At 39.5% G+C, this 19,875-nt stretch overlaps 1 protein-coding gene across 11 annotated transcripts in view; it reads left to right on the top strand.

Moving 5' to 3' along the window:
- The window catches only part of RASAL2 (RAS protein activator like 2), a 361,137-nt gene that overhangs the window by 211,635 nt on the left and 129,627 nt on the right, over positions 1-19,875 (top strand). The window contains exon 1 of one of the 11 annotated variants that reach the window (XM_086694787.1): positions 10,916-11,450. The exons of the other annotated variants lie outside the window; for them this stretch is intronic. Coding sequence (XP_086550913.1) covers positions 11,438-11,450 — 13 coding nt within the window. The 5' untranslated portion in view covers positions 10,916-11,437. Of the gene's footprint in view, positions 1-10,915; positions 11,451-19,875 lie in introns of those variants that run through there. 11 annotated transcript variants of the gene reach the window in all.

Here is a 19,875-nt window from a genome sequence, read left to right as displayed (position 1 = left end):
TCCTTCTGAAACTGAATGTAAGTCCTTACGTTTTCAGCAAGTTGTTGCTACGTATCTTCTTTACTAGGTCAGAACCTCTTAGATGACGGGACTGTTTCTCCTCCATATTGGTGTCACCACAGAAACTAGCCGGTGGTTTTGTCCATTGTTGTAGGCTTAGTGTGTGTTTGTTGAGTGAATGACTGATGCGAGACACATTGGAGAAACCCTTGCCTGATTTTTTTCAAGTGAAGCGCTTCAAAGTGAAAAATGATCTTAGATGTGGGAAGTGTGTTTTTTGCCCCTGTAGGGAAAACCATATCCACTTCATAGAAGTACTTTACAAATGCATTTGGAGAATTCTAAATATCGTTGTGCAGCCACGGGGACTCTACGCAGTTATTACATCCACAACTTGGTTCTGAGACGTGCGAAGCCGGTAACTGCCACTGTCCAGGTGAACAAGTCCCAGTGTTGGGCTTGACTGTTTGCCAAGGTCAGACGTGAGCTTGCAGCCTGTGCTGCTTGTTGATACCATGACCGCAGTTGTATTAGTGAGCAAGGTGTCTGTGCTTACTTTTAAGATTTTGCTAGTAGCAAATAGCTTGTAAGAGATAGTTTCTGTTTCTGTGCAGAATGGTAATAGAAAATAAATTCTCTGAATGGAAGAAAATGACCTTTTTATCCTTCTGCTGCATTTGAGGTTGATAGCATAAACGTGTGTGCTATTGTTGGCGTTTAGTTATTAAGTGATTAGGTAGTATATCAAAATCACACGAGCAGATTTAGCAGCTCATTCACAGACAAGAGGGTTTATTGCTTCAGGAATGACTAGAACTCTTCTGTTCTTCCTGGAAGGACTGCCTTTAGCAGAGGCCGTTGTGGGGCAGTGGAAATGGTACAGGCTTTGAAGTTGCCCTAACGTGGATTCAGATTCATCTCTTCTCATCATTAACCTTGAGCCTCAGCTTCCTTATCAGATGAGATTTTTATTAGGCTTTGAAAGAGGAATTTGGGACCAACAACGTAAATTCTAATTTGAGACAAACTTCAGTTCTCTCTGACTCTTACACAATCCTGGAACCAGTGAGATAGAGAGTAGGTGTTATATTTCTCAGTTTGCTTGGACAGGTTTAAATAAACCCAGTAAAGAAATTTGAGGTGTGACATGTTAGGAAACATCCTGTCTCTATATCTCATGACTTTACTCATTTGTTTTTTTCTTTTACTTGCACAGTTTGGCAAATTCCTTCCTTCTAAAGTATGGTCATAATTCACCATTCTGTTATATAATGGAGGCAGAAAAATGAGGATGAAGTTGTTTACACTGTATCTTGAGGTTTATTTTTGAGACTTGGTCTAGGTCCTTGGCTGCCCTAGAACCTTTTCCAAAAGGAAAATATGTGATTCAGATACACTGAGCCAAATTAGCTAAACATTGCTTACTTTCTTTAGTTGGTCCCTCACTTGTGCTCTCCACCCATTGCTCCCGTTTCTTCTTTTCTTTCTCTCCCTTCCTTCCTTCCTTCCTTCCTTCCTTCCTTCCTTCCTTCCTTCCTTCCTTCCTTTCTCTCTCTCTCTCTCTCTCTCTCTCTCTCTCTCTCTCTCTCTCTCTCTCTTTCTGGTAGTCCAGATTGGCTAAGCTATTTACCAAAGCCTTTTTAGTTTATGTTTCAAACAGAAGGATTTGTGAATCAGATTGGTGGAAAATCTAGTTGGGTTTGTGTCCAAAACAGACTGGAGCTGCCTTCGGGGATGAAGAATGTTTTGTTAAGACCTTCCTGACACCCACCTGTCCTGTGATTTCTATAGTAACAGTGCTCAAGAAGAAAAGAAGCCCTGGAGATTCTCATTAAGGCATTGTGCTTACTGGATTGTTTTGATTGCTTACTTTTCTCTGAAATTTACAGCCTATTTTCTTTCCTGCTATGTTCAGAAATTTGAATGTTAACTTTTCCCCCATTTTAATTGATAGTTAATATAACGCAATGAGAAATCCCCATCCCTTTCATTTTTTCCATCTGCTTACAAAATAATTCGTATCTTGTCTGTTTGGCATGTGCTTTCCAACTCTGGAGAGTAGAGAATAATGGTAAAAATTCAAGGTAGAAACGAGTAAAGAATACAAATTCAGAAGATAGAAAGGAAGTAAAAGACTGAATTAGAGAGCTGGTGATAAAGATTATTATTGTATCTCAGTTCATTTTTTCAATTAAAGGCCTTAGATTTTTTTCCCCTCTTTAATCAGAGTAGTGCCGTCAAAGAGTCAAAAACATATTTAAGCAAATCTTTTGTAATTAATTTTCAAAAGTAGGAATCAAAGAGAAGTGTTGCGATGTATGTGTGAGGATGTATATAATGAGGAGCAGGTGATCTGGGGAGAGAGTGAGTGTGAGTGAAAGGAAGAGGAGAGAAAAGACTACATGTAAAAAATATATCAGAATATCATTGGCAGTACACATTACAAGTAGATAAAAATAGCCTTGGGTAGCCACCGTAAACTAGAGAGTTCTAGATAAGCCTCCCAAAAAAGAAACTGCAGACATCATAGGATGATAGGAGCGAGGAGAAAATTCGGCCTTTTTTTTTTTTTTTTTTTAATCTATTTATTTATTTTGAGAAAGAGAGAGTGCCAGCTGGGGAGGGGGCAGAGAGAGAGAGAGAGAGAGAGAGGGAATCCCAATGTGGGGCTCAATCCCACGAACCAAACCTTGAGATCATGACTTGAAGCCCAAATCAAGAGTCAGTTGCTTAACTGGAGGAGCCACTAAGGCGCACCTAGTTTGGCCTCTTCTAATAAGCTTTAACGTCAGCGATACAGCGTAGGGTTATAGGTGAAAGATGAGCTTTTGCAACTTAACTTTGTTACTTGGATTAGTAAATTAGAATTACACTTAATTTTCATAAGCTTTTCCAAGGCTTAGCAATGAATTTAACTGCTCTGATGTATTCATGACTAAATAATACATTCAGGTATTATTTAGTCACCTGCCTGAGTTCAGGCTGCTCCAGCAGAATACTGTAGACTGGGTGGCTTAAACAGCAACCGTTTATTTCTCACAGTTCTGGAGGCCGGCAAGTCCAAGGCTTGGTGTCTGTGGACGGCCCTCTTACGGGTTGCAGACTGCCGACTTCTTGTACCCTCCCATGGCAGAAAGAGGGCATGGGTGGCGGTCTCTGTTATAAAGAACTAATCCCGTAAAGCTCCAAGTGCACATGACTTCTAAACTGAAATTGTATTCCAAGTTAAAGTATCTGTCAAGTAATAGAAGAGGTAAATCCAGAAGGACGGAAAGATGACAAAGGGAATCCCCAGAATATTGGTGTAGTCCCAGAATGGCAATCATGTAGCTGGCTGAGGGAGCATCCGGTGATGAATGAAATTCTTGCTATTAAAGATGCAACTTCATGCATCATTTAGAGAACTTCTTTACCAAACAACAGCATGTTTGGCACTCATAGCACTTAGTAAGTATTGAGTACAATTAAACATTGAACAACAAAGCACGATATGTTTTCAGCATTTTCCAATCCATCGTATTCTTTTAAATTTCATGTTTACATGTATGGGTATGATGTAAAATTTGAAATGTACATCATGGAAGTTTTAAGAAATTTGGAAGGTTTGTGGGTGATAATTTTAATTATGCAGCAACTGATGTTATAGGTTACAGGGTGGTCCATAATAATCAAACTTCACAAATTCAAGCTAGAACTTCTCCAAGGATAAAACTGTATTTTAAAAATCACTGCTGTGGCCTGACTTTCTTTTGCCAATGAGATGGAAACAGTTGTATTTATTTTCTAACAGGAGGGGGAAAGGGATGTCTCCAGTCCCCATGTGTAGATGTCCCTGTTCTTACTTGTCTGGATGGCCTCCTGAGAGATGTAATACTGAGAGTGTGATTCTGCCCTTAGTTACCAATGACTGTTTCCTTAGCAAATTCATTAATCTCTCTTGTATCTCTCAAGTTTTGTCACCCATAAAATACCATTCAAATATTAGACTTCCCTGAAATGTAGCTATTTTTCCACCTACTTTTGTTGCCTGTCAGTACAACATTTTAAGACCAGCTTGTTAAATACATTATTTCATTTTAAATTAGTTAAAATCCAAGGCGTTTGTTCTTTAAGCTTACTGTATCCTGGGGCAGATTTATCTGTTAGTAGTAACCACATTTGAAAGTAGGTTAAAGAATAGTATCGCCACAGGGGGTGGCTCAGTCACTTAAGCATCTGACTCTTGATGTCGGCCCAGGTCATGATTTTGCAGTTCATGGAATCCATCCCCATGTAGGGCTCTGTGCTAACAGCGTGGGGCCTGCTTGGGATCTCTCTGTCCCTCTCTCTCTCTCTCTCTCTGCCCCTCCCTTGCTCATGCTCTCTCTCTCTTAAAATAAATAAATAGGGGCGCCTGGGTGGCGCAGTCGGTTGGGCGTCCGACTTCAGCCAGGTCACAATCTCGCGCTCCGTGAGTTCGAGCCCCGCGTCGGCCCCTAGGCTGATGGCTCAGAGCCTGGAGCCTGTTTCCGATTCTGTGTCTCCCTCTCTCTACCCCTCCCCCGTTCATGCTCTGTCTCTCTCTGTTCTAAAAATAAGTAAAAACGTTGAAAAAAAAAATAAAAATAAATAAATAAATAAATAAATAAACAAAAAAAATTTTTTTAAGGAATAGTATGGCCACAATAACCGTAAGTCTTGAATATGCCAGAAACTAAGATCTTTGTTTTTATTGGAATTTATTGCTGTGTCACTGAAACAAATCTCTCATAGAAGATTTTCAAGTTTTTTATTGGTAGTGAACACTTTTTTTGTCTTTAGCTTCAACAGTAATAAATTTAGATATCAGAGTTTATTGCCAAGAGAAAATACGCTATCCCTTGTGATAGAGGAATTTGGCTTGTTTCAAAGCAAAGGGTAAATCCTTGCATGTGGCATTTGTACTGCTGAACTGCATTGTGGGTTTTCTGCAGGGTCACTGTTTTGGAATTGATCATGAATTGATTACATGCCTCATGCTATAATTCTGGCACCTTTTATACTATTTGATTATGCCTTTTCTGAAAGAATATGTAATTCATTTCTTCTCTCTTTAAGTTTACTTATTTATTTTGAGAGAGAGAGAGCAAGAGAGAGCAAGCAGGGTAGGGACAGAGAGAGGGAGAGAGAGAAAATCCAAAGCAGGCTCCCCACTGTCAGCACAGAGCCCCATTTGGGCTCGAACTCATGAACCGTGAGATCATGACCTGAGCTGAAATCAAAAGTCGGATACTTAACCAACTGAGCCACCCAGGTATCCCTCTAATTCATTTCTTATAGTATAGACCGTGTGTGTGCGTGTGTGTGCGTGTGTGTGTGTGTCTGTGTGTGTACAAGGGAAAAAGAATAGCCATACAACTGAGAAAAGGGGCCCCTCATTCTCTGGAATCGGATTTCAAGATTGGATATTTCCTGAGAACACACAATCTGGGGCCAAGTGATTGAGAATATCTCTCCTCTCCTCTCCTCACTTATTCTCTTCTGTCTTCTATTCACTTCTTTCCCCCGTATTCTAGGAGCCAGATGTTCAGAAAACATTCCACGTTATCACTCAAAGTTACCATTCTCAAGCCAGGAGCTGCTGCTCAGCATGTGGGTAATACAGCTGTGTCCACTTGCTGAAATAAATGAAAAAGCACAAGTAGAAAGAAATGCAGTGTATCGTTCCAATAGATGTATGTTTCATGACCTCTGGATTCATAGACTGTGAAGAAAAGAGCCACGGCTGGTGATAAACCTAATCTGGAACAATATACAAGCTTTTTTATAAAATTGATAACATTATAGAAAATTTGGAAGAATACAGAGAGCTACAAAGAGGAAAAATAACAACCCCAAAATGCCACTTAAGGTAAATTTGGAGAAGTAGTTCAGTTCAATATACCATAGTGGTTAAGAGAAAGCACTGCAGAGCCAAATGAAGTGTGGGTTCTGGTTCTACCAGCTTGTGACCTTGGGCAGGTTACTCACTCAAACCTGTCTGTGTCTCCATTTCTTCATATGTAAAATGGGCAAAATAATAGCATTTGTTTATTAAATATTTTTTTTAATGTTTATTTATTTTTGGGAGAGACAGAGTACAAGCCAGGAGGGGCAGAGAGAGGGAGACACAGAATCTGAAGCAAGCTCCAGTGTCTGAGCTGTCAACATAGGGCCCGACATGGGGCACAAACTCACCCACCATGAGATTGTGACCTGAGCCGAAGTCGGACGCTTAACTGACTGAGCCACCCAGACGCCCCCCGCCCCCACGGCTTTTTTTAAATTTTATTTTTTTATTATTATTTTAAATTAAAAAAAAATGGGTTGTTTACCTTAAAATTCTTTTTCCTAGTGGGCGCCTGGGTGGCTCAATTGGTTAAGTATTTGACTCTTGATTTCATCTCAGGTCCTGGTCTCTCAATTCATGGATCAAGCCCCACATTGAGCTCTGTGCTGACAGCATGGAGCCTGGTTAGGATTCTCTCTCCCCCACAACCCCTCCCACTTGTGCTCTCTCTCTCTTGCTCTCCCCAAAATAAATACACATTAGAAAAAAAAGAATTCTTTTTCTTGTGAAACTGCTGTTAGAATCTTCTAATTTTTTTCCTTGTTTTTTTTTTTTTTTTTTTGATGTGTTTTTGACTTACCTCTTGGAGTTCTACTAGATTTTAGCTTGCTGTCGTTAGTTGTAAGGGAATAATGGAAATTGAGTGAAACTGAATGAACCTGAGGCATGCAGTAGTATTTTAAATTACGTAGTACATGTAAATGTTGTTGTGTTAGTGGTATGCTAAAGATGACTGTACCATAACGTCTATGCCTTCTCTAAGTGGATTTGCGAATTTTCTTTAAAACTAAGACAAAAATGCTACTGACTATATTTTCTGGAAACTAGTATGTGCATTATACGGGGAAGGTGGACCAATAGTACCTCAGTTGTGGTAGCGGATTAGCTTCACAGGAAATCAACAGGCCTCACAGATAATTGTATTTATGTTTTGAAGCCCCTGAAGAAAATGAGTTTTTGAAAGCCTTTTGGAAGTACAATTTAAGCTGTCTTTTTAAATGAAGAGAGACAATATCGCAGGCGCATCCTTGGCTCTCTGAGCACATTGGGAGATATTAGCCATTAATATCCAACTCTATCCCCAAATGCTTTTAGTTGTTCTTTGTTGTTTATTAATGGTTTTTTTTCATAGAAATAGAAGTGTTACTTTTGTACCTGTAACATATTCTTACCCATATGATGAAAGAAAACTAGAAAAAGATTTGCTTGTACTTTTCCACTTGAGTTTAGCTTATTTTTCTTCGAAGTGGGGTCCTATTCATATCAGTGCCTGGGTATTAGGAAGCCGACTGATCTTTGATTTTACCTGCTCCCTCCAACGCTTCCTCTCTGCCAGTTGCCATTTCAGGTAAGGAAATGCAGGGCACTAAGCTGCCGTGGCTAGAAGAGCAAGGTAGAGCTCTCCTGCTTAGCCAGAAGTCTGGGAAACATTGTGTGGCTGTCTTACTGGTCACTTCGTGGTATCTGCCTTTTCTAAACACTTACAAGTACTTTGCTAAACCCTACGACTAATAGGCCTTCAAGTCTTTATAATGCTTTTTTATCAGAAGGGAAGGGTATATGTATGTGTGCTTGTTGTGGGCCCGTCCTGTACAAATAAACTGAAATAAAAATTAGAATTTCAGAAGCACTTCTGAAAAAGTGGGTGACCTTAGTGTTTGTTGTTCCAATTATAGACAATGATTTCCTTTTCTAAAATGAACTCTGGAAAGAATGCAGTGGGAAGACCACAATATCAGAATGCCAGTCTGGTTTGTGGGGAGACCTTAATAGAAATTGGGTTTATGGTTAGAAGCAGCTGTGTCTCTGATCACCTGCTGTTCAAAGGAGGGAGCACACACATATCGGCTGGTGTATACCTCAGCTTGCCTGCTGCCGGCACGTGTTTGTGCTTGGAAGAGGAGAAGATAGGTGTTAACAGGGATTTTTTTTGTTTGTTTACTTGTTAACTTGTTTGATAAGAAGTAAAACTAATGTGCGTGTCATTTGTAATTATGTGCGGTTAGCCTCCATAGTAGCACAACACATGGCCGTGGGTTCACAGAAGGTGAAAATTACTCCAACAAGCAACTTCCACGGATCAGGATTCTACCTAGTGCGAGTAGGTCCTAATTAGCTACATGATGAAATGACTGTCTTCCCTTGATATATAATTCTTCAGGCTTCACGTAGTCACTTGAAAGCATACAAGCCTGAGATATATTCCCTTACGTTCTTGCTTCAGCACATGACATATATAGTGCTAGGCTCTGGCATCAGAAGGTAGGTAGGTGCGCGAGTGCTCCCTGTCCTCAAGATACTGCAAAGTCCTCCTGACTTTAGATACTTACAACAGGTTTGATAAGTGAGATATATCCTTTCATCCATCTGTCCATCCGTCCGTCTTTCATTCCTTAAGTACCTGCTAATGCCAGACCTTGTTCTAAGCTCTGTGAATAAGCCAAAAATAAGACAAAGCCTCCACTCCCCACCCCCACCCCCACCCCCACCACTCCCCATCTACCTCACATTCCAATGGGGAAAGAGCATTGAACATCAGTACGTAATATAATGTTAGGTGATGGTGAGGGCTATGAAGAGAAAAAATAGTGCAAGGCATAAAAAAAAGTACAGGGGAGAATGTGATCAACTCTGAGTAGAAAATAAGGTAAAGAAAATAATTTTAGGGGCACCTGGGTGGCTCAGTCGGCTCAGCGGCCGACTTCGGCTCAGGTCATGATCTCGCGGTCTGTGAGTTCGAGTCCCGCGTCCGGCTCTGTGCTGACAGCTCAGAGCCTGGAGCCTGTTTCAGATTCTGTGTCTCCCTCTCTCTGACCCTCCCCATTCATGCTCTGTCTCTCTCTGTCTCAAAAATAAATAAATGTTAAAAAAAAATTTTTTTTAAAAAGAAAAGAATTTTAAATCTGGTTGAAGGATACATAAGAGTGGACCAATTTCCTGTTGTCAACAGTGGTCCTCAGATTTAATCAGGTATAAAGAAGTGCTTTTTGCAGGACACAATAATGTGTTGTTATAATTAACCGTCAGGTATCTGAAAATGTCATTATTGATCTGAATTTGAAATCACGCTAGGCTTCTTTAAGGTTAATTAACAGTAGCAGGTTCTAACATTTAAAAATATGCTTAAGAAGAAAAACCTCACGCTTGAGAAAATTGTATAGGTGAACTTTTTCTGTCATTTGGGAAAAGATTGCTGTTATTCTGTTTTCTCATCAGAACAGTAGCGTTGTTCAGTAGCACAGTCTGAGAACTGCACTGTGGTCTGTTCATCGAATGGACAGTCACCTGTGTGGGAAGAGTTGGGATTCACTGTCTCTTGTCGCAGGGAGCCCTTGCAGAAAGCTATTTCCAAGGGCTCTGGCTTGTTTTTATTGACCTGAAATCTCTCTGCCTCGTAACTTAGACCTCGCTGTCCTTAGTTCTAACTCTCGAGTCGAATTATGGGAATAACGATCTATTTCTTAGAAATATTCATAGAAATAACAAGTAAAAATAATTTCAGAGGACCTTGCACAAGATTAAGGTCGATTATAAATGACAGTCAATACTGATAACGTTGTGTTGCCTCTGGGGAGAAGAGGGTGCAGGTTGTCGGTGTGTTGTCGTACAGGGCGAGGTGGGAATCTGTGGTCTGAAAGTCCTCCTCGTCAGAGCCATAGTTTGTTCCATACCTTTTGTTTATGCCTTTCTTTCTCTGTGAGTCTTACCTGAGTAGCTTAAAAGGAGTAGTTCATCTGAAGTAGAAACAGGAAACCAAAAGTATAGGCAGAGGAAAATGCAATCTTAAGACATTAATGATTCTTCAAGGAAGGTGAGACTAGATAACCAAAACCAAATTAGATGGTGTTAAAGTAGACTTTAAATTTAAGTCTTTGGGGCGCCTGGGTGGCTCAGTCAATTAAGCGTCCGACTCTTGGTTTCAGCTCGTGTCATGGTCTCACTGTTTGTGAGTTTGAGCCCTGCATCGGGCCCTGGGCTGTCAGTGTGGAGCCTGCTTGGGGTTCTCTCTCTCCCCCCTCTCTCTGTCCCTATCCTGCTCGTGCTCGCTCGCTCTCTCAAGGTAAATAAACATAAAAAATAAATAATAAATAAATTTAAGTCTTTTTGAGATTTAGGGAGAAAAAAAGGACCATACATATTTCACACAACCTATGTATATTTATAATACGCATATCTCTGAGTACATATCTATATCTAGATCGCAAGTGATATATTACATCTAAATATATATATAAATATAGCTGGATGGAGTATATGTCTTTCTGTGAGCTGTTTGTTTAGTGGTAGGTAACAGATTGATACTGTGCTCCTCTCATATGTGTCCTGTTCCTCTGTCTGAAGTGGCAGGTAGGATCTGCTCAGCGATTCAAACTGTGAATATTTTAATTGATCAATCGTGACCTGCTAACCTCAGCAACTGAGCAGCTGCATAATGTGTTAGGTCATCATACCAATTATTAAGATTACATCATTGACCTGCCTTCCATTTTTTTGGAACATAGCGGGGGAAAAACGCTAGATGTATGTCGGACTTTAACATAAGTTGAAATGATGACTAAGAACAGTGATATCATCTATAATTTCATCACATCTAGTCGACTTAAGTAGTTAAGAGCCACTCAGTTTATACAATTACTTTTTTCTTTATTTTTAAAGTAAAGTACCAGCTTAAGAGCTGAATGAAGGGTTTTAGGGATATACAATTTTTCTTTTCTAAATTTGAAATACTTCTGCTGTGTCAGGGTGATCTACAGAGTGAATTTAATATAGTAATATGTGCATTAGCAGATATATACTTCTGTGTACACTACATTAGTTCTAAGATATTTACCCGGTTTGTGTACTTTGAAAGGTTCATGTTTTAATTCATCATAAAAACATTCAAAATAAAAATCTCTGAAATTTGTATTATTTTTCATTTCCCTAAAATATGACAGATTTTGAAATAGATTGATTTTTAAAAAAGGAGTCTCTTTTTTAACATGCAGCGAGGCACACATCCACCCTACTGCCCCTTGGGACAGGAAAAAAAACCGAATTTCCTAGCTTGGCCCGTCCATCGCTTCTCCTGAAGTAGATTGCCCGCACCCAGCGCTGCCAGAAGAGGTGCAGTGAGTAAGGAAGGGCGCCTATTGTTTAGTGCTCTGTGGCAAAAGAACTGGGGAAGAGAAAAAAAGGATTACGTTTGACTGGTGTTGGCTCTGGCTTTTCTGCATTCCAAACCGTCTGAGGCACAGAGCGAGAGCAAAAGAGAGAGAGAGCCGGAGCGCCAGCCAGTGCGAGCATGGGCGAGGACAGGATACAAGTGTTTTGAGTTTCTGACTGGCATGCCGGAAGGATCATGTCAGCAACACCCAGAAACTTCGCAGAATGCAGACCCCAGGTAAGAGCTCCTCGAGTCTGTCTGAGTCTGAAATGAAGTTTGGATATATTTAAAGGGAACGTGGAGATTTATTTTTTATTACACAGACGCAGTGGCTGCTAACCTTTATGATTATTGGCTTTAAAGAAATAGGTGGGCTTTCATTCCTGTCAGTTCACAGGAATATCGTGTGGAGGCTCTCGGCATGCCAGTACAAAAATCAGCACAAGACGAGCCATTTGAGAAACTAAGATAAATTAAAAGGGCAATGGTCATAGCAAAGTGTTAACAATGCAGCATTTACTTGTTCTTTTAATAATTTGAAGTGGACTCTTATTCTGGATCTTACCCAGAATTCTTTATGAGATGTTAAGATGACTGGAAATGGATGCAACTCTTTTCTCTCTGAGGAAGACAAAATATATTGACCATCAATAAGAACTTGACAGTCTTGCTTGAGTCTCAGAAGCACGTAAATAAATGTGTCATTCAGAAAGTTCAACAGGTTGGATCCGTACATAACAGTAGAGCATTCAAATGAGAACTTGGCTTGTTCTTTCTGCCCAGGGTAGACTTTTAATATCTTTTGCCAATAGAAGACAAGTTAGGGTCTTTAACCAGTTAGCCCACTGAAAATTAAATCTGAAAGAGATTTTAGAGCTCATCTAGAGGCCAATCTCTACATTTTCAGTAAGAACATCGAGGTCTAGGGGATTTAGTGCTTGCTCAAGATCACAGATGTAGAAACAGAATTGAAATGAAAATCCCTATCTCCTGATTTTCAGTTTACTGTGGTTATCATGGTACCGGTTACAGTTAGGTTTTATATTTTATCTGTGCTGTATCTGTCGGCCTCAAGTGCCATAAATTACTGCATAAATAGACAAATGCATCCTCATAAACCTAGATTAAAATCTTGTGGGAAGGAGATATTGCGGGCTGGATGTCATCAAATCAATACTAATATCATGCTCTTGATCAAAAATATATAACAAAGTATCAGAAAAAAATGGCTTTCAGTTAAGGAAAACGGCTATGATTTACATGTTGTTATATACGCAGTTACATAGCTGTGGCATATTCTGAATATTTGTATATGAAATTGAAACTCTTTCAGATTGACTTTAGTATCTCTTAAAGACTTTAGGACTTAGCAATTTCCTGTATACTTTAAGTTAGTAAAGGTTGTATCTAATTTTTTTACTTGTATCTATTACTAGAGGCAAGAAATCGTTCCGTGTTCACTGCCTTTCCTATGTTTATTTTTTTAAATGTGAGACAACAGTTTTAAACTATCCAACAGTTTGGACCAATCGCTTTCTTATCCAAGGCCCAGCTCTGTTTCTCTCCATTTAAAAGGGTCCTCTGTTACTTCACTTCATGAATTGTGTGTTAGAGGATAACTTAAGTGGAGAATCTCGAGAGTCACCACAGACAGTGAACATCTGTCTTCATACATTTTCATTTAGTCTCTAAAAAAGGTTGCTGCCCTTTCCATTTTTGTGCAGACCATTGTGGGGTTGAGAGAGGCCACACTATCCCTAGTGAGCTAAATAGTAGAGATAGCCGCTGTCAAAAGGATCTGTCATGGCTCTTAACAGCTCCTGGGAACAAGTCAGCTCCATTTGGCTGTAAGCACAGTGCAAGGATGTGGCCCTTTTGTGGTACAGCCTGACCTGCTCATTCCAGTTTTTGACCGGGCCTGTGTGGTGATTTACAAGTCTGTGTGGGATGAGCAGTAAGTTGTAAGGAATGGTTTCATTACCGCTCTCGGCTATCGGAAACCAAATTACAGAGTCCCACCCAGTGGGAAACAAGAGACGGTTTGTCTTAGTGCAGAATCCATTATTTAAGCACACTGTTTATAAGAGGACTTGATGACTGTGAACATGAGGACATAATGCTCTACCCAGTTAGCAGTGCCCGTGTGGTATTGCACACGGCTGGGCTTCGTCTCTGGTCTTTTATGCTTCGTGGAGTATGTGAAAGGGTTGCCATGATATGTGTGTGTATTGTGTGTATGTGTGTGTGTGTGTGAGAGAGAGAGAGAGAGACAGACAGACAGACAGACAGATACTGAGATGGACATTTGGCCTGAGTATATTTCTCCATGTCAGAAACAGTCAGAGGTCATTCATCTAGTGCTGGTATTTTACTGACCTAACTTGAAAGAAACTATTTTATTAACCAAACTCACCATTCTAAAACCCACTACCATGCCTTAGAAAGAGAAAATGTTAGAAGGACACACATATTCCTTTTTCTCTGAATACAGCTGTAAGATTATGCATGTTCATACTTTCTGTGTTAAAGAAAAGCAGTCATACGGTGCCCGTTTTATGACTAAAGATAATATCTAAATGGAAGTAGAATGGGTGAAGTGGAAAGAGTAGCGCGAGAAAAGAAGCTCTCGTATGGATGTGAAGCGATTCTCTTTGGACCAGTGTTTTCTTGAAGGCAGACTCATTTTCACTCTTCATGGCTTTTCCTTGATACTGATTTCTTTAGAATGTTTTTGTCGTGAAATATATATCTCTGTCCCCATAGAAATACAGTTCATATACTACATTCTCAGAGTAAAGAGCCCTGTAACATAGCCATGACATTTGTCATAATTTGATTTACAAGATTGGCTCTGGGTGATTAAAACTTCTGTCTCTTTCAAAGGACTTGCTCTTTCTCCTTTTTCACTATAGTTTCTTTCTACCTCTTAGGTATAATTTTGTGTTTTGTATCCCAGTTAAAACCTTAAGAATGAAATCTTTTCAGACAAAAGTGAAGACAAAAGACAGACCAAGAGCAAGGGCTTGAGGCTGGACATGCAAAATGCTGTAAGTTGTCAAATTAACTCTCCACTCATAAAAGTTACCTGATTATTCACTCGAAACTCTGGGAATCCTTTTATGTATACAACATGGATGGATTTCCCCTTCTGCTTCATTCTTGACCTTCACTAGCCTCTGGAGAGAAAAAGTGTTACACTCTGGTTTTGTTCTTTCTCTTCTCTTCTGTTCTTTTATGTTCTCGTGCTCTCTAGTCGTTGTTCCTGGTGGTTCTTGTTTTTAGTTCCCTGTATATCAGTTTTAATAAAGAAACAGGTGACTATTGTGAAATCAAGTTCACCAGATTCTTACACTCGAGTTACATAAACTTCCTTAAGATATGTAGTTCTTAGTGCAGAGAGGGAAACAAAATGATTATGTTCTGTTGTTTACTACTGAACTGTGATTAAAAAAATGAGCCATGACTCAGCAATTTGACTTCTGTTATAGTTGTTGTCGTCGTCGTCTTCTTCTTCTTCTTTATTTTATTTATTTATTTATTTTTTTATGCTCATTGGGATTCGGTCTACCAGATTCCACATTTAATTATGGGTATGATCTCAGCTTGTGTTTGGAAGCCTTAAGCATTGCCAGTGATAATACTTTCTTTGTACATACTTGACAAGTAGGAGAGATTTACTGAATCAGTCATTAAAATTCAGATGAAGGTCTTTATCTTTTCTAGTGTCCTCCTTGTGCCTACTCAGACTTTACCATTCAGTTGAATTAGGAGTACTATGAAGTTAAACACTGGAGAGAGAGCCAGTGAGTTCTTATCAATAATTTGACTCTGTAGAGAGTCTGTATTTCCGTCATTCTCAGGTTTACGGTATTTTAGGAATAAATGAATTGCTGAAGCAGCAACTTGAAAAGTTATTTTAAGTTACAGCAGTCCTGTTCTTTGAAGAAGAAACTACCTGGTCCTGCTTGCTCTTTCTTGACAGGATTTCTAAAGTAAGCAACTTAAGATGCCAGGATCAGGCAAGGGTCATTCAGGATCAGGTGTCATGCAGTCAACCTGTTGGACGAGTTGCTAACTCTGACGTCTTGCATCTAATTCCAGAGACTATGGAGTACCTTTGAAAGATTTTAACAGCACTGTTACATAGTTAACTATTCATGGATACTACCTTTAGTTAATATGAAGAGGAGAAAAACTGGATATTCTTCTGCTCTTTAATATTCTGGTTTGTAACTTTTTTGTTAAATTATACTCCAAACAGGCCATGTGTAGTTGATTTGATTTCTTGTCTTTTGAGTCACGTAGGAGAAGGTAAGGTGTTTGGGTCTCTTCTTCAATAACTCCTTTTGCCAGAATATAAAATAATTTATTTTCTGCCCCCCCCCCTTTTAAAGAATGATGTGTCAAAGTGAGTGCAAGAAGAGCCCCCCCCAAACAAACAAACAAACAAAACTAGCCAGTGTGAATATATAGAAAGAAATGGGTTTGCTCAGTCAAAGAACAGGACAAAATGTAATAAGTCTGTTAACAGGGAATGATAATCATCTTTTGTGTAGCAAGAGTTCGTTGTAAAGAGCTCATTTCTAAGAGTTTGCTCTGTATGGTTATATAATATTTGTTACTGGCATTTTCTCAAAGTATGGGAAATAATCACTCAAAGAAAAGGTAATAGGTTATTTAATTGCTTTCTGCATGTGGTTAGAGGAACAGCATCACATAGTATTTGGTCTGATTTTTGTGAGTCTCCATTACACAGCTGAAATTTAAGAAGATTTTTAATGAATTGAAGTCTATTTTATCTTCTATATAATTTGCTTACATACATCATGAGATTTTCCTTGAAGCATTTTGCCTCCACTTAAAGTTCAGGGAACCATCACAGTGGTTTGCCAGAGTTATCATTTTGATCATAAGTATTTGCATAGTAGCTACAATTGCCAAAATTTTGAAACAGGTTTTTAGTAATTTTAGTTTTATTCATTTCCTTCCCTTATAAATGCAGCACTCAGTATTTATACTTGATTGATGATCAGCTTTTAAAGGTAAATTTTTTTAAAAGTTGTTTGTTTTCAGTTGAACATGGTGTCAACCATTTTTACTAACAAAACCAAAAACGTGGTGTCAAGAAGAAATCCTAGGAGTTACTGCTGTCATTACAGGAATGACAACCCGTCTCTCTTGGAAACATTTTTTAGCTTATACAAAACTAACGTATACTATGCAGAGGGAATTTATTGTAATGAAAAAGGCAGAAGTCTAGTGGAACTAGATTTATTTGTCGTCCCCTGTGCCTCAGTAGAACTGTTTTGGTCAACCCTCGATGATATTACTTGATTTCAAGGTTGTTTTTGGCGGGGCAGAGAGGCAGGGTGCGCGTTTGTTTTGTTTTTAAATAGGAAGGTATTTAAAAACCAGAAGCCAGGCTTTTGTCTAGTCCTTTAAAAAGAAAATCCAACTAATTATTTACCACGTTTTTTTTCGGAAACATATGTTCCTGTGAGCAAACTGTAAAATGTATTTGACAATGAAATTTTAATTAACAAGAAATAGTGAGCTTCAAGGGTATGACTATTTCATTACTACAAAAGTACAATAATTTATGACGGCATCCCACTAGGTTTCTCCCAGTGTCAGAAATTGTAAACCCATTTTCATTCTGCTGGTTCTTGAATTAAATATTTAAAGACGGACTTTTTATTTCTTTTTCCCTTGTCAAACCCACATTAAAGGAGAATGGAAGCTGGTGTAAGGCTCTTCAGGTTTAGTCCAGATGTTGCTAATGTTATGTTTTTCTCTGACAGTCTGAAACGAGAAATTTTATTATTTTATTTCAGTATAGTTGACACACAATATTACATTAGTTTCGGGTGTACAACATAGCGATGAACCTTCTCTGTGTTGTGCTATGGCTACCACAAGTGTAACTACCGCCTGTCCTGACATCACTATTACAATATCATTGACTATATTCCCTATGCTGTGCCCGTTATTCCTGTGGCTTACTCATTCTATAATTGGCGTCCTCCTTCTCCCACTGTCCTTTGCCCATTTCATCCTCCCTTCTCCCCTCCGCTCTGGCAACCGTGGGTTTGCTCTCTGTATTTATAGGTCTGATTCTGCTTTTCATTTGTTTATTCATTTATTTTGTTTGAAAAGAGGTCTAAAAATTTTATTATCCACTCATTATATATAACAAACTCCTACACATCAATGAGAAAAAGGCAAGACTTGAATGCCAGTTTTGCAGAAGAAGTGATCCAGATGGCCATTCCATATACGAAAAGGTGCTCAGTTTTATTAGTTCTCAGGGAAATGCAAATTTAAACCAAAATGGAATGTCAAATGTCTAAAATGAGAAAAATAGAAAATACCAAATGTTGATAAGACTCTAGAACAAAAGGAATTTTTATACTGCCCATGGAAATATAAATGTACACAACTACTTTGGAGCACTAGATGACAATATCTAGTAAAGCTGAACAGTGCTCCATGATTCAGCAATTCCACTCTTATTTATGTGCCAATAGAATGCATAAATAGGGTCACCAAAAAAACCTGCACAAAAATGTTCACAACAGCACCATTCATAACAACTAAAAATCAGAAACTACCCAAATGTTCATCAGCAATGGAATGGATAGAATGGTTTGCTTACACAATGGAATTCTATACAGCATTGACAAAGAACAAGTTACTGCTTCATGCAAGCAGAGTAAATCTCACAAATGTATGCTGAGGATGAAAAGTTAGTCTCAAATAGATATACACAGTGTGATTCTACTTACATACGGTCCACATGTATCTGAGGTGATGGAAATCAGCATAGTGATTATCTGTATGGGGTAATGATTGAAAAGGGTGTATAAAGGAGGTGTCTTGTTGCTGGCAATGTTCTGCTTTGTCTTGTTTTGTTTAATCCCACTGCTGGTTATTGGGATGAGTTCCATTTGAGAAAATTTATTGACCTGTATGCTCATTATTTTTATACTTTTCTGAGCGTATCATATACATCAGTAAAGGATTTGAGAAAAGATATTTCTATAATTCCTTCATTTTGATTTTAAAAAATCCAAAAAACAAAACAAAAAACTTTGAGCAAACTTGTAAGATGTTGGTGTGATATTCTTTGAACGTCTCTTTTGTTTATGTAGGAGATGAGTAATGATGCCATATTTATTTTCATATTGAAAGTTGTCTAGTTGGTGTGTGCATCCAAGGACTTTACATTTTGGGTCATTGAAAGGGTTCGATGGGGAAGGCATCTGAGAGACCAGGCTTGCACGTGCATCTTCAAAATAAAATTGCACTGTGCAACTGTGCGGACAGCTCGGAGCCCAGAGCCCGATTCAGATTTTGTGCCTCCCTCTCTCCTGCCTCTCCTCCACTCACACTCTGGCTCTCTCTCAGAAATGAATAAACATTAAAACAAAAAATTTTTAAAAATTGCACTATGCAAATCATAGGCTCTTGGCAAGCCCTGAGCATACCATATAAAATACTAATTTTCATATGTAATACCTCAATTATAAAAGTATTTTATAATAAGGGGGAAGATGGTAGACGGGAGGATCTTGAGCTCACTTCGTCCCATGGAGACTCCAAGGATTCCACTACATACAATGCAGCTCACTCTGAAAATGACCTGAGGACTAGCCGAATAGCTCGTCCACAGCTTAAGAATAAAGAAGAGCCATGTTGGGAATGGGAGGAGGGGCAGAGACACAGTCAGGAAGCAAACCCCTGGCATGATGACCCATAAGTTGGGGGAATACCACAGGCAGGAGTGTCCTCCCTGAGAACCGAGGGGATAAAAGCCCATATTGGGCACCCCAACTCTGGGAATCTGCAGGAAAATGAGCTCACACAATATTTGCCTTTGAAAATTAGTGGAGTTTAACTCCAGAACACTTAGAGAGCTCTAAGAAACTTGAGACTCCACTCTTAAAGGGCCAGCACATTACATCGCTTGGTTCAAGACCCAGCACAGAGGTAGCAGTCGGAAAAGCACCTGGGTTCAACATGAAGATTTATTGACTAATTTTAGTGCAAGTGCTGGAGGGTAAAGGATCTCTAGGAACTTGCCTCAGGAATAGAAATGCTGGTGGGCACCATTTTTCTCGCCCTTTTTTAGCCTCGCCAGCTGGACGCTGGCAGGAGTCAATTCTGTCCCTCTTCACCTACTTTGCTAGCACAACTCACCCCACTCTGGCATTTCCCTGTGGACCTGCCCCACCCAGCCTGCCTGCAATGTGCCTAACCCTCCTACACCCAGCAGGCAGCCTCAGTTGGGCCTGGTGTTCCTCCAAAGTGACTACCTCCCCACCACACAGCAGGCAGCTGCAGCCGGAACTGATGCTCCTCTAACACTGCTCCTTCCCAGTGGGGGGTGGGGACCAACCCCACCCATCAACACACCAGCTGTACCAGGGGCTAGCCCTGTACCCCAGCACACCCATAGCTGTCATGGCCCAGTCACAAGAGGGCTTCTGCAGCCCATACAAGGGACACCCTCAGAATGTGTCGCTCTGATGATTAAGGGGCAGGATGCCTTCTACCTAAGGCCACTAGTATTAAGACCAGTAGACATAGCTGATCTGCCTAATACATAGAAATAAATACAGAGAATCAGATAAAATAAAGAGAGGAATATGTTCTAAAGGAA

This window comes from Puma concolor, chromosome E4, assembly GCF_028749965.1.
Source record: "Puma concolor isolate L17-30 chromosome E4, mPumCon1.1.hap2, whole genome shotgun sequence".
Taxonomy (NCBI): Eukaryota; Metazoa; Chordata; class Mammalia; order Carnivora; family Felidae; genus Puma; species Puma concolor.
Note: the sequence above shows the minus strand (reverse complement) of the source record. Positions and strands in the feature narration are given on the sequence as shown.